At 43.5% G+C, this 15,999-nt stretch overlaps 1 protein-coding gene across 1 annotated transcript in view; it reads right to left on the bottom strand.

Annotated features, from left to right (window-relative positions):
• The window catches only part of SDHA (succinate dehydrogenase complex flavoprotein subunit A), a 213,106-nt gene that overhangs the window by 123,387 nt on the left and 73,720 nt on the right, over nt 1-15,999 (bottom strand). Inside the window, 1 exon segment of the mRNA XM_030209736.1 lies at nt 13,173-13,297. Coding sequence (XP_030065596.1) covers nt 13,173-13,297 — 125 coding nt within the window.

Genomic DNA, 15,999 nt, shown 5'->3' with positions numbered 1-15,999 from the left:
CGGCCTGATGCTTGTTGGGTTGGAGGGAGGGCGGGAGGCAGGCCTGGTGCTGGGTGGGTGGGAGACTTGGTGCTGTGCTGCTGGGTGGGAGGGCGGCAGGCCTGGTGCTGGGTGGGAGGGAGGGAGGGAGGGTGGCAGGCGGGACCAGAGCTTGAGAGACAGAAAGGAAGAACATGCACTTCGCTGCCGCTGCACGCTGTCTTAACCCAGAGGACGGTACGCTTTTTAAATTTCACAGGAGGAGGGGGGGTTCCTGGTGCTGGGAGGGAGGGAGGATGGGCGGGTGGGCGGCCTGATGCTTGTTGGGTTGGAGGGAGGGTGGGAGGCAGGCCTGGTGCTGGGTGGGAGGGAGGGAGGCTGGTGCTGCTGGGTGCTGGGAGGGAGGGCTGCCTGGTGCTGGGAGGGAGGGCGGCAGGCGGGACCAGAGCTTGAGACACAGAAAGGAAGGCCGAAGGCGCGCCGAGCGAAGAACATGCGCTTCGCTGCCACTGCACGCTGCCTTAACCCTGAAGACGGTATGCTTTTTAAATTTCACGAGGAGGGGGGTTCCTGGTGCTGGGAGGGAGGGAGGATGGGCGGGTGGGCGGCCTGATGCTTGTTGGGTTGGAGGGAGGGTGGGAGGCAGGCCTGGTGCTGTGTGCTGCTGGGTGGGAGGGAGGCCTGGTGCTGGGTGGGAGGGCGGCAGGCCTGGTGCTGCTGGGTGCTGGGAGGGAGGGCTGCAGGCCTGGTGCTGGGTGCTGCTGGGTGGGAGGGAGGCCTGATGTTGGGTGCTGGGTGGTGGCGAACCTATGGCATGCGTGCCAGAGAGGGCACCCAGAGGCCTCTCCTTTGGCACGGCCGTCGTCGCTGGTCCGCCCATGCTCCCTCCCTCCCAGCACCAGTTCGCCGGCCTCCCACCCTCCCTCCAACCCAACAAGCATCAGGCCGCCCGCCTGTCATCCCTCCCTCCCAGCACTAGGAACCCCCCTCCTCCTGTGAAATTTAAAAAGCGTACCGTCCTCGGGGTTGGCAGCGTGCAGCGGCAGCGAAGCACATGTTCTTCGCTCGGCGCGCCTTCAGCCTTCCCTTCGGCGGGACCAAAGCTTGAGAGACAGAAGGGAAGGCCGAAGGTGCGCCGAGCGAAGAACATGTGCTTCGCTGCCGCTGCACACTGCCTTAACCCCAAGGACGGTACGTTTTTTAAATTTCACAGGAGGAGGGGGGTTCCTAGTGCTGGGGAGGGAGGGAGGACGGGCGGGCGGCCTGATGCTTGTTGGGATGGAGGGAGGGCGGGAGGCAGGCCTGGTGCTGTGTGCTGCTGGGTGGGAGGGACGCCTGCTGCTGGGTGCTGCTGGATGGGAGGGAGGGAGGGCGGCAGGCAGAACCAGAGCTCGAAAGACAGAAAGGAAGGCCGAAGGCGCGCCGAGCGAAGAACATGCGCTTCGCTGCCGCTGCCTTAACCCAGAGGACGGTACGCTTTTTAAATTTCACAGGAGGAGGGGGGTTCCTGGTGCTGGGAGGGAGGGAGGACGGCCGGCCGGCCTGATGCTTGTTGGGTTGGAGGGAGGGCGGGAGGCAGGCCTGGTGCTGGGTGGGAGGGAGGGAGCCTGCGTGCTGCCTGGTGCTGGGAGGGAGGGCGGCAGGCGGGACCAGAGCTTGAGACACAGAAAGGAAGGCCGAAGGCGCGCCGAGCGAAGAACATGCGCTTTGCTGCCGCTGCCTTAACCCTGAGGACGGTATGCTTTTTAAATTTCACAGGAGGAGGGGGGTTCCTGGTGCTGGGAGGGAGGGAGGATGGGCGGGTGGGCGGCCTGATGCTTGTTGGGTTGGAGGGAGGGTGGGAGGCAGGCCTGGTGCTGTGTGCTGCTGGGTGTGAGGGAGGCCTGCTGCTGGGTGGGAGGGAGGCCTGATGTTGGGTGCTGGGTGGGAGGGCGGCAGGCCTGGTGCTGCTGGGTGCTGGGAGGGAGGGCTGCAGGCCTGGTGCTGGGTGCTGCTGGGTGGGAGGGAGGCCTGCTACTGGGTGCGAGGGAAGCCTGATCTTGGGTGCTGGGTGGGAGGGCGGCAGGCCTGGTGCTGGGTGCTGCTGGGAGGAAGGGTGTCCTGGTGCTGGGAGTGACGGAGGCAGGCCTGGTGCTGGGTGGGAGGAAGGCAGGCCTGATACTGGGTGCTGCTGGGTGCTGGGAGGGAGGGCTGCCTGGTGCTGGGAGGGAGGGCAGGGGGGAGAGGAGGGTGGCTGGACATGGGTGGCTGGAGGGGAGAGGAGGGTTGCTGGACATGGATGGAGGGCAAGAAATAAAGAAAGGAGGAAAGTAAAGAAATAAATGGAAAGGAAGCCCTCGAAACAGAGTTAAGAGAACAGATACAGAGCAGCAGAATCAGAGACTGGACCAATATGGATAGAAAAACAAAATCACCAGACAACAAAGGTAGGAAAAAATCATTTTATTTTCATTTTAGTGTTTGGAATATGTCCAAATTGAGAATTTATATCTGCTGTCTTATTTTGCACTGGGTATACTGGAGCTGTAACAGCTTACAGAAATAATTTATAATGAAAAAAAATCATGTTATTTTTTCCTCCTATACTAGTGTAATATTTTCAATGATGTCTGTTTATATGCGCCATGGCTGGTGTAGGGGGTGTGGCTATCATAGGGGTGGAGTCATATGTGGTAACCCCGCCCATAATGAGTACCAGCACTTTGCGATAAATAATTCGATTTTGGGTTGCTGTTTGGGCACTCGGTCTCTGAAAGGTTCGTCATCACTGTGATAGAGGTCTATAAATAATGAGTGGAGTGGAACAGATAGATGTGAATTGCTTGTTTATTGTTTCCAAAAATACTAGACTAGGGGGCATGCAATGAAGCTAGAAAGTAGTAAATTTAAAATGATTTGGAGAAAATATTTCTTCATTCAACATGTAATTAAACTCTGGAATTTGTTGCCTGAAAATGTAGTAAAAGCAGTTAGCTTAGCGAGGTTTAAAAAAGGTTTGAATAGCTTCCTAAAAGACGAGTCATTATTAAAATGGACTTGGGGAACATTCACTGCTTATTTCTAGGATAAGCAACATAAAATGTATTGTACTGTTTTGGGATCTTGCCAGGTACTTGTAACCTGGACTTGCCACTGTTGGAAACAGGATGCTGGGCTTGATGGACCTTCGGTCTTTCCCAGTATAGCAATACTTATGTACTGTACCTCTAGTTTTCCTTTGTTCTTGTTCATGTTTCCAACTTTTTTCTACATTGGGTATATTTCTTCCTACCTTCTCCCTACCCTGTCCCTCGTGCTGCTTTCAGAGATTGTGGACCCTCCCTACCCTTTCAACTATCATCCCATCATCCTCTTCCCTTTTTTATCCAAGCTACTCGACATGCCATTCATTGTAATTGTTTTGACTTTCTTTCAACTCAAGCTATTCTTGATCCACTATAAACCAGCTTTTGCCCTCTAAATTCAGGAAAAAAAGCCTTTACCAAAGTCTCCAGTGACTGTTCCTGGCCAGATGCAAGGGCTTTTACTCACTCCTCATCATTCTTTTTATCTGCTACTTTTAACACAGCTGACCACCTACTCCTTGATATGCTGCTGTCACTGGGATTTCAAGATCTATTCTGTCTTGGTATCTTTTCTCTCTCCCATCATACGTTTATTAAACATTATCTGACATTTGGATTTCCAAACTTATAAGGTCTTCTTGGAATTTTTCACAATCCTCGTGTGATTTAACAAATGTAATTACCTCACTAGTTATTCCCATCTCTAGATCATTTATAAATATGTTAAAAAGCAGCAGTCCCACCACAGACCCCTGGGGAACCCCACTATCTACCCTTCTCCATTGAGAATACTGACCATACTGTCTCCTATCTTTTAACCAGTTTTTAATCCACAATAGGACAATACCTCCTATCCCATGACTAAGTACATAAGTACATAAGTAGTGCCATACTGGGAAAGACCAAAGGTCCATCTAGCCCAGCATCCTGTCACCGACAGTGGCCAATCCAGGTCAAGGGCACCTGGCACGCTCCCCAAACGTAAAAACATTCCAGACAAGTTATACCTAAAAATGAGGAATTTTTCCAGTCCATTTAATAGCGGTCTATGGACTTGTCCTTTAGGAATCTATCTAACCCCTTTTTAAACTCCGTCAAGCTAACCGCCCGTACCACGTTCTCCGGCAATGAATTCCAGAGTCTAATTACACGTTGGGTGAAGAAACATTTTCTCCGATTCGTTTTAAATTTACCACACTGTAGCTTCAACTCATGCCCTCTAGTCCTAGTATTTTTGGATAGCGTGAACAGTCGCTTCACATCCACCCGATCCATTCCACTCATTATTTTATACACTTCTATCATATCTCCCCTCAGCCGTCTCTTCTCCAAGCTGAAAAGCCCTAGCCTTCTCAGCCTCTCTTCATAGGAAAGTCGTCCCATCCCCACTATCATTTTCGTCGCCCTTCGCTGTACCTTTTCCAATTCTACTATATCTTTTTTGAGATACGGAGACCAGTACTGAACACAATACTCCAGGTGCGGTCGCACCATGGAGCGATACAACGGCATTATAACATCCGCACACCTGGACTCCATACCCTTCTTAATAACACCCAACATTCTATTCGCTTTCCTAGCCGCAGCAGCACACTGAGCAGAAGGTTTCAGCGTATCATCGACGACGACACCCAGATCCCTTTCTTGATCCGTAACTCCTAACGCGGAACCTTGCAAGACGTAGCTATAATTCGGGTTCCTCTTACCCACATGCATCACTTTGCACTTGTCAACATTGAACTTCATCTGCCACTTGCACGCCCATTCTCCCAGTCTCGCAAGGTCCTCCTGTAATCGTTCACATTCCTCCTGCGACTTGACGACCCTGAATAATTTTGTGTCATCGGCGAATTTAATTACCTCACTAGTTATTCCCATCTCTAGGTCATTTATAAATACATTAAAAAGCAACGGACCCAGCACAGACCCCTGCGGGACCCCACTAACTACCCTCCTCCACTGAGAATACTGGCCACGCAATCCTACTCTCTGCTTCCTATCTTTCAACCAGTTCTTAATCCATAATAATACCCTACCTCCGATTCCATGACTCTGCAATTTCTTCAGGAGTCTTTCGTGCGGCACTTTGTCAAACGCCTTCTGAAAATCCAGATATACAATATCAACCGGCTCCCCATTGTCCACATGTTTGCTTACCCCCTCAAAAAATGCATTAGATTGGTGAGGCAAGACTTCCCTTCACTAAATCCGTGCTGACTTTGTCTCATCAGTCCATGTTTTTGTATATGCTCTGCAATTTTATTCTTAATAATAGCCTCCACCATCTTGCCCGGCACCGACGTCAGACTCACCGGTCTATAATTTCCCGGATCTCCTCTGGAACCTTTCTTAAAAATCGGAGTAAACATTGGCTACCCTCCAGTCTTCCGGTATTACACTCGATTTTAGGGACAGATTGCATATTTCTAACAGTAGCTTTCTCTAACATGTCTAAAGCATTAATGATTAGTGCTAAGAGGTGAGAGACTGATATGAACAGACAGGGAGAGGTATGTTTGGAGTACCTGAGGATCTGAAGGCGACGAAACAGTGTGACAAGGTGGTAGCTGTAGCAAGAAGAATGCTAGGCTGTATAGAGAGAGGCGTAACCAGCAGAAAAAAAAAAGGGTCGATGCCCCTGTACAGGTCGTTGGTGAGGCCCTACTTGGAGTATTGTGTTCAGTTTTGGAGACTATATCTTGCTAAGGATGTAAAACGAATTGAAGCAGTCCAGAGACAGGCAACAAGAACAGTATGGGGCTTATGCCAAAAGATGTATGAGAAGAGGCTGGAAAACCTGAATATGTATACTCTAGAGAAGAGGAGGAATGGGAGATATGATACTTGAAAGGTTATTAACACAGAAGCAAATTTCCCAGAGAAGGGAAAATGGTAAAACTAGAGGACATGATCTGAAGCCATGGGGTGGTAGATTTAGGAGCAATTTCAAGAAATTCTTTTTGACGGAAAGGGTGGTTGATGCCTGGAATGCCCTCCCGACAGAGGTGGTGTAGAAAAAACAGTGACGGAATTCAAAAAGGCGTGGAATGAACTCAGAGGATCACTAATTAGAAAATGAATGGTACAAAGAAAAAAAAAACTTGAATGGTTGCATGTGTGTTTGCATGTCAAGTGGCACTTAGATGGCGACTCCAGCTGCGAAGGATTAAGGCCGGTGCTGGGCAAGCTTGTATGGTCTAGGTCCCGTATATGGCAATGCAGTTTAGGATGGACTGGAGAGGACTTTGACAGAAACGCCAGTAATCTGAAACGTGAGGGCAGTGCCGAGCAGACTTTTACGGTCTGTATCCCACAAATGGTAAGACGGATTTGGATAGGCTGGAGTGGGCTTCAACGGCAACTTCAGTAGCTGAAACCTAAGGACAAGGACAGGCAGACTTCTACGGTCTATGTGCCAGAAATGCCAAAAAGACAACAATGATCAAGTATTTTATATCACATTCACTTTTGGTTTAAGCACAATTTGATAATGAGTGTGACTGCTGGGCAGACTGGATGGATTGTTCACGTCTTTATCTGCCATCATTTACTATTTCTAACAAATGACTGCTAGAAACATTGCTATAAATAAACTGTCATATTTACAGAATCTTTCAGCTGTAGTCCTTATCGTAAGCATATAGAGAGCCTAAGAGACAGGGATAGGTGTATACATACAAACTGTGCCTCTTCGGTACATGGCCCACTGGAGATACAGATTTTTACTAAAACACAATCCTCCTATCCTACTTATCTTCCCCTCCCCAGTCCCCCTGACTCAGACTGTACACTTTCAAAGTGAAAGAATTATAGAAATGTAATGAAATGTAAAAAAACAAAAAGTCTTGAATTTAAGCCTGAAAGGAGATATTTTAAAGACAACAAACAGAAATAAGAGGAAAAGGTTGGTTTCTCAAAAGTAGTAGCTGAAAAGGTTTAAAAAAAAAAAGGGTTAGCCTTCACAAACTACAAGAGATTAAAGAGAAGACAACAGGCAACAATATTTGGAAAAGCTAAGAGAAAGTGGTAAAGCAGTCAAGAAAGCATAAATAGGGGGACATTTTAGTTAGTGATAGAAAGAAGCACTGAGACACTCGTGAAGGGGAGGAATATGTAGAAGCTGACAAGGATAAGGCAGAATTACTTAAATATTTCTATTCTGTGCTCACAGATGAAGGCCAGAAATAGAACCGCAGAAAACAAATACAAAATAGGAATGGAAGTGTAGTAGACCCTGAACAATTAACAAAGGACTATGTTTGTGAGGGGCTAGCTAAACTAAAGGTGGACGAAGCGATGGAGCCAGATGGCATACATCTGAGGGTACTGAAGGAACATGCTTCTCTAGACTAGGAGTGGTCCTGGAGTATTGGAGTAGGCCAGATGTAGACCAGGAGTGGTCCCAGAAGATTGGAGAAGAGCAGATGTAGACCCTCTCCACAAAAGCAGAAGCAAGGAGGTTGGGAACAACAGGCTGGTTAGCTTGAATTCTGTGATAAGTAGATTAATGGAAAGGCTTCTAAAACAGACAATAGTGAGGTTTTTGGAATCCAACAGGATACAGTTCCCAAGACAGCATGTTTTTACTAAAGACAGGTCTTGTTAGGCAAATCTGATTACATTTCTTTGACTGGGTGATCAGAAGGAGAGTGCTAGATGTGGTGTACTTAAATTATAGTAAACCCTTTGATATAGTTCCGCATAGGCATAAATTGAGTGTCCTCAGTATGAGCCCTAAAGTGTGACTAGGTTAGGAACAGGTTGAGTAAAGACAAGAGGTAGTGGTAAATGGAGCTCACTCTGAGTAAAGTGACATAAGTGGTGTGCCATAAGGATTGCTTCTTGGTCCTATTCTTTTTAACACTTTCTTCTGTAATTAAAATTCTGGGAGTTTACTTATATCAAACTCTTTCGCTTGAAACTCATGTTATTGCCTTGATTAAAAGCCCTTTTTTTTTGGTTATGAAAGTTGAGAAGAATCAGCAAGTTTTTTTGAATTTGGATTACTTGTTCAATGTTTAAATTAGATTACTGTAATTTGATATATCTTGGAGCTTCTAGACAAGTTTCATAAACTGCAGACAATTCAAAATACAGTGGTGAAATTAATTCTCTCTTTACTTAAATGATAACATTTATAAAATTTCTACAAAGAGATTCATTGGCTCCCACTGGAGGCTAGGATTTTGTTTTAAATTCTCTTGGGTACTGTATTGAGTTTTAAATGGAGATTACCCTGAATATTTATCTCATTTGGAGTTTACGGTTCCTTTTAGAAACAGAATATATATTAATTCTCCTTTTGCCTTTCCATCTGTTAAAAGGTATAAAGAGGTTAAAGCTTTGTGACAAAATCCTTACTTTTCAGGTACCTAGAATTTGGAAAGAATATGCTGTATGCTTTAATGATAATCTTAGTTATTTTCTATTTAGGAAAAAGCTGAAGACCATACTTTTTAGGACTTTTTATTTTTATTATTGAGATTTTCAACTGCCATTTCCAAATGACTCTGTTAATATTTCTTATTGTAAACCACTTCGAACCTTTGGTACTAGCGGTATATAAATAAATGTAAACATTGAGCTCTCAGATTATCAATGATGCCATATCACCATCTCAATTAAATAAAGAAAATACTTATCTTAATATTGGTTGCCTTAAAGAAAGTTATGTTGCATCCTATGAATGATAAGGGAGCCACCATTGAGCCACTGCAAAATTGGCCATATATTTAAGGTCTTATTGGTGCGCACAACCGCTGAGGTCTTTTCCTCCACTTCAACTGATTGGGTCCTTTAGATTTGGTAGCATGCTTGTGCAACTTTTTGTGGTTTGAATATTAATTATTCTCATCTGATAGCTAATTTGTTGTTTCAAGATTTTAGTGTCCACAAACACCCTTGATGGTGTGGATAACCTGAGAAGGGACCTAGCAAAGCTTGAAGAATGGTCCAGAATTTAGCAGCTAAGATTTAATGCTAAAAAATGCTTTTGGGCATCAGAAATCCAAAGGGAGCAGTACAGTATAGTAGGTGAAATACTTCTGTGCACGAAAGAAGAATGGGACTTAGATGTGATTGTGCCTGATGATTTTAAGGTTGCCAAACGGAAAAAAATGTAATGGTAATAGCCAGAAGGATGCCAGGGTGCATAGGGAAAGGAGTGGCTAGCAGGAAAAAGGTGATAATGCCTCTGTATAAGTTTTTCTGCGACCTCATTTAGAGTACTAGAGACCACACCTTAAAAAGATACAAACAGGATGGAGTGAGTCTAGAGGGCATCAAACAAATTGGTCAATGGTCTTCATCATAAAGCATATAGGGATAGACAAAGATCTCAATATGTATACTTTGCAAGAAAGATGGGAGAGGAGAGATGATTAGACACATTTAAATACTTCCATGGCATAAATACACAGGATGCAAGTCTTTCAACTGAAAGGAAACTCTGGAGTGAGGAAGAATAGGATTAAAGAGAAATGAGACAACAATAATGTAACGTTTTCCAGGTTTCCAAGTTTATTATTTACTATACCAACATATAGACATGCCATCACGGTGGTTTACAATATTAATGTAAATAATAAAATAAAAATAAAATATATGAAAGCAATCATGAAACAAAGTGAGAGAAAGGGGGTAGAACTCCATTATTTGAAAGAAAAGATATATGTTGTACCAAAGATACACAAATCACTGGCTGACATATCATTTCTGCAATTAGATCTGTATTAGAATCACTTTCTATGTTTGTTGATACCTTTCTCAGACCTATGGTACCTCTCATTCCTTCCTATACATATGACACCACCCATGTCATCAATATTCTCCGTGATTTAAAACTGACAGATTGGGATATTTTTCTAGCTACTTTAGATGTTTAATCATTGTACGAAAACATAACTCAGAACAAAGCTTTGGACAGAATCAGGAAAACACTGGCCAAAAGGACAACTAGTCTAAGGACCCCAACTGAATATATAATTGAATTAGTGGGTCTATCACCAAAAACAATTATGTCTTTTTTGATGGTCTTTTTTATAAAATACGTGAAAGGAACAGCCATGAGGGCCATAATGGCACCTTCTGTGGCCAACCTTTATGTTGGTAATTTTGAAGACACATTTTTAACTAAATTGTTGCTTTTAGAGAAATTTTACTTTGGCAAAGGTACATAGACGATGTACTGAATATCTGGAAAGGAAGGGAGGATAACCTCTTGGAATTCTTTGATGGCTAAATTCTAGAAACAATAATTTGAAGTTCCAGTTAAATTATGAAAATAGAGAAATTTCATTTTTAGATATCAACATTTTGTATATAGATGAAGTTTTTTTTTCCAACAACTATTTTTCAGAAGCCAACGGATGCCAATAATTTACTCCACTATGGGAGCCGCCATAACAGATCCTTAAGAAAGAATCTTCCATACAGCCAATTTTTAAGGATAAAAAGGATTTGTTCAGGAAAGCAGGATATGATGAGAACAAGCAAGGTATATGGCATCTAGATTTCACAATAGGGGTTACCCCAGAAAATATGTCAAAGAACATTTTGAAAGAGCTACACTGCTAGACAGAGACATGGTTCGGGATAAGGTACCTTGCAAGGATAACTCACAAACAGGGAAGATAGGGTTTCTGGATAGTGAGGTTGCACAACAGACAGTGGTAGGCCAGGTGCCCTTAAATACAACTAAACATCAGACAAAAGATGGCAAATCAATAGTGTCAAGTACTAAGCATCATGCAAATAGGAACAAACATACTCTGAAATGTCTATATGCAAATGCTAGGAGTCCAAGAAATAAGATGGGAGAGTTGGAATATATTGCACTAAATGGAAAATTTGGATATAATAGGCATTACTGAGACCTGGTGGAAGGAGGATAACCAGTGGGACACTGTCATACCAGAGTACAAAGTATATTGTAGTGATAGGGTGGACCGGACTGGTGGAGGGGTAGCATTGTATATTAACGAGAGCCTTGACTCAGATAGAGTACAAATTCAGCAGGACACAAATCACACCTTTGAATCATTGTGGGTTGAAATTCCATGTATAAAAGGGAAAAGGATGGTGATAGGAGTGTACTACCGTCCGCCTCGCCAGGATGAGCAGGTAGACGCAGAAATGATAAAAGAAATCAGAGACGCAAACAAAATATGCAATGCAATAAAATGGGTGACTTCAATTACCCAAATATGGACTGGGTAAATGTAACATCAGGACAGGCTAGAGAGGTACAATTCCTTGATGAAATGGAGCACCCCTGTTGGTTTAGTGCTTAGGAGCACCCCTGTTGGTTTAGTGCTTAGGAGCACTTCAGTCTGGTTACGCTATAGGAACACTTCTGAGTTGCTGGGTTTCCCTGTTTTTCCCTGGGGGCTTCCCTGCCTTTCCATTGGTCCTACAATTGTTAGCAGCAAAGTGTGATCGATAAGATTGAAAGCGGTTCTTAAATCTAATGAGGATAAAAGGATATTTCACGAATGATCTAAATGAATGTGAATGAAAATGGTGATACCTGTGTTGTGGTAACGTCGAAAACCAGTTTGATATGGCTGTAGGATATTGGTTTTAGTGATGAAATCTGTAAGCTGTGTATGAACGGTAGCCACAACTATTTTAGCTAGGAAAGGTAAGTTGGCGTCTGGGCAAAAAATTACTGGGATTGGACATGGAATTAGAAAGAACTTTGGGCTGATGTTAGGTAGTAGAAAGAACTTTGGGCCAAGGATAGATGGTAGCTGATTTCCGAGAGCAAGTAACATTCCCTGTTTGTGACTAAGCTGAATCATGATATGAATAAAAGGAAGTAAGGTAGTCAAACTTCTTGATGAATAAAGTTGGAATCTGATCACATGGGGCCATACTTGGAGATGGCTGGGCAAGCTTAAAGATCAAATTTGACAGGTCAACACTGCTCCTGATTCAGGGCAAAACCACTTCCCCTGGGGACCCAGTATGTAAACTTTGGAAGCTGGATAGAGAAGGGGATAAACCATTTGAGCGATGTTTTGAATGAAAATGAGGGTGAGAGAGATCATATAAGTGCCAGCCATGGATTTCTTTGCTTATCTGCTACTTAGATATTATATTCAAGAGTTTAATATAGCTTCTCTGAAGAACAGAAAACTTGTGAGCTATCTTCTTTAAGAGGCAGAGAGTAGAATCTCCATCTCCAGCTATTATATAGGTCTATTAAGCTTAAAACTGTCATTGGATTTTCCTAGCTTATCAGATAAATGTAATCTTCAACTGAATATGGAATTACCAGTCCTTTATAGGAGGCCTGGGTGAGAGTGTTACCTTATCTATGAATGTTTCCTTGAGAAAATTCCAATACAAGGTTCTGATGTGGCTTCATATTTCCCAGAAGTGGGCTAACCGGACTGTACTTGCACATTCACCTCAATGCATCAAGTGCAAGGCAGAGAAGGGATCATTCACAGCCTTGCGTGAATCTCTTCATAAAAGCGGTTAATAAATACCAATAAATAAATAAATAAACAAATAAATACATTGGGGCATGCATTCTGGTACTGCCCAATGATAGAGCACTTTTGCTCTAAAGTTTCCTGCTGCCTTGCACAAGTGATGAATATCTGCCTCCCGAGGAATGCAGAACTAATGGTTTTAGGATGTTGCTTCACTCAGAGTGGACAAGAGCTAATATTGTTCTTTCAGAGTTTACTTGTTGGTGAGGAAAATTATACTTCATTGTAAACAATTCTCAATACCTTCTTTTACACAACGGCATATTATGGAGGAAATATGGAGAAATTTACAACAAGATTGCCTAAGTCCCCTCGTTGAGGAACTTTCCTGTGTGTGTTCCGGGCTCATATTGGGCTCTTTACTACATAAAACCCAAAGCCTAGCATTAAATACTTAATTTGCACTTTGTCTCTTTGCTTATTTTATGTGGATCTTTATTGATAACCTGGGATGGGGGTGAGGCTTCAGGGGAGTTGTATTTCAGTGATGCAATCATGCAGAGTAGCCCTGTTGGCATGGTAGATATAACAGCAACTAAACTCCATGTGCCTTGTGTGGTTTAATTTGTGGATAATCTATAAAAGGCCACTAAATAGTTAAAACAGTAACGTTAAGTTCTTAACATACCTGTGGGATGGAACTGTACAAACTCCAGGTCCTGACAAGGAAGACCAGCTCTTGTGACCATGGCTGTGCCATCACCTGTGGTGGTATGTGCAGATGTGCAACTGAAGTAAGTGCGCCCATATCCTCTAAACAAGAGAAACACATACCACTGTTAAAGTCTGCCTATATGTTATTATTATTATTATTTATTGCATTTGTACCCCACATTATCCCACCTATTTGCAGGCTCAATGTGGCTTACAGAGTGTTGTTATGATATTGTCATGACATGATCTAGATACAATCAATATTAAGCAAAGATGGAAGAGGGATAAGAGAAGGAAGGGTTATGTAGGGTATGTTTTAATTCTTAGGTGGGTTGGGTGGTGATAGTGTCATTAAGGGTTCATTTTGTAGGCTTTGTTGAAGAAATATGTCTTCAAGGATTTGCAAAAGTTGGTTAGATTGTCCATGGTTTTCAGGGCTGTGGGCAGTGCGTTCCATAACTGTGTACTCCTGTACGAGAAGGCAGTGGCGTATGCCTGCTTATATTTAATTCCTTTACAGCTGGGGAAGTTCAAATTGAGGAATTTGCGGGCTGATCTTTTGGCATTTCTGGGTGGTAGGTCCACTAGGTTTAACATGTAGAGTGGGGCATCTGCGTGAATGATTTTGTGTACGGTCGTGCAGATCTTAAACTCAATGCGTTCCTTAAGAGGGTTCACAAGCAGCTTGTGGACAGGAAGAGCAATACCATCTTTGGGAACATCACAGAATGTCGGCCACCCCATGCAGGAATTTCAGAAATGTAGTTTCTTTCTGGTGAGGAGGCAGCCTCTGGCGGCTGTCGAGATGAATCGGAGGGCAATGGCCGTGGCTTTTCTTTCAGGCTTAAAAAAGGTCCATGGAAATCTAATTCACTACCCAAGCTCTATGGCAGGGGAATGAAGTTTAAAATGAGAGCGACTGTTTCCTGGTGCAGAAATGGAGGAATATCAGCTCATTTGGACTATTTCCATCACTGCAGTGGTGAATCTGGTTGGAGTGGTGAGCGGGGTGTGGTACACTGTCCACAGCTTGTTTGGAAGATGCCCAGGGTACGGGACAATCAGTTCCGTGTGTTTTGTTAGCTCCATGTACCTCTTGCAAGCGATGACGTAGCAAGCAGCTGGTACCAGCTCACACTTTAGCACTTTTGTCAGCTACTGCTGCAGGACACAGCTCAGGAGGCATCATTGCACCTCTGATTCCAGGAGAGAAGTATATCTCACTGGCTGAGGCATCTAACTGTACCTGTCACAAGCAGCAACAGCATGAAGAAATGTGTAAAAAAGAAAAGACCCGATTTATACATGGCAGCACTAGTACATGTTAATTTCCCTAAAAAAATAAAAGCAAGAGAAAAGGCTGCTTTGATATGAAACATGGCTTTTGATTTTAGGTTTTAAGTAATAAACACTGACAAAATACCCCATGAAGAAAAATTAGGGGAGATGTTTATTGGATGAACACTGAAAAACACTGACATCCCCTAATGTCAAGTTTAAGCAACCCAAGTCCAATTGTATTCTATTGAATGCACATCTAGCAAATCTTTCAAGAAGAAGTCGCCCCAAAACCACTTAGCTTTATATTCACGCTAAAGTGTCCTTCTCTGGGTGATTCTTCTCAGTCCATGACCCGACAGGGAGCCCCCGTTTCGTGAATGCTGCGTCAGGGGGTAATTTCCAAAATTCTCTCTCACAGAAATGCATCCACTGCTATTACGCTCCGTTTCCTCTTAAGGCTTACTGCAAAACGGACTTGGGTTGCTTTAAGAGTTTTCACCAAGAAGATACAGTATACTGTTAGAAGTTGTAGTGGACACACAAAATATTGAGCAGTACACATAATAGAATTGGTGACTGTTATTTAATATATGTGGAGTTTTTTTCTAAAGCTACATGATGGCACACCGAGCTCATGCCTTATAGTCCACTGAGGGGGACTGGCTGGGCGGCGACTCTGAGGCTTTGTTTTTCTCCACATTTAATATATCGGATTAAGCTGCTGTTTGGGAGGGAGATCCACAACACAAGCACACAGGTAGTGTGAGCCTGGGTTAGGAATTTCAATTTTTGACATAGTTCGATACAGCTTGAGTGTATTTTATTTATTTTGGGTTTGCCAGTTATGCTACATTTATTTGAAGACTCAATATACTTCATAACTTTTGTTGCATTTGTATCCCACATTTTCCCACCTATTTGCAGGCTCAATGTGGCTTACATAGTACCGTGATGGCGATCGCCAATTCCAGTAAGAGAAATACAAAGTGGTCTTGCATTAAAATTCATAAGTGACAGACTGTAAATTAAGTATTCAAGGAGAAGAAGTTAAGTTTTGTCCAGTTCTGGTATGAGTTTCGATTGTGTTGCAGGGTTCAGGTGTTTAGGTTGGATCATTCTGGTATGCCTTTTTGAACAGGTTGGTTTTTAATGATTTCCGGAAGTATGTTAGGTTGTGCATTGTTTTCATGACGTTTGGAAGTGCATTCCATAGTTGCGTGCTTATATAAGAGAAGCTGGATACACATGTTGATTTAGTGCTTATATAAGAGAAGCTGGATACATATGTTGATTTAGCCTTCATATGTTACAAGAGAAAAAGGAAGACAGGCAAAAATACCTGGAAGAATTAAGAGAAGCTGGAAAAGCTATCAGGAACATGAAGAGGCAAATGGAGGAAAAGACAGCCGATATGGTAAAATTGGGGGACAAGATGTTTTTCACATACATGACAGGAGGAAGTGCCATAATAGCATTGTAAGGCTCAAAGCTGAGGGGTAGGAATATGTAGAAGCTGATAA

The sequence above is a fragment of the Microcaecilia unicolor genome, chromosome 1, assembly GCF_901765095.1.
Source record: "Microcaecilia unicolor chromosome 1, aMicUni1.1, whole genome shotgun sequence".
Taxonomy (NCBI): domain Eukaryota; kingdom Metazoa; phylum Chordata; class Amphibia; order Gymnophiona; family Siphonopidae; genus Microcaecilia; species Microcaecilia unicolor.
The sequence above is the reverse complement of the archived record's forward strand: the minus strand, read 5'-3'. Positions and strand labels throughout refer to the sequence as shown.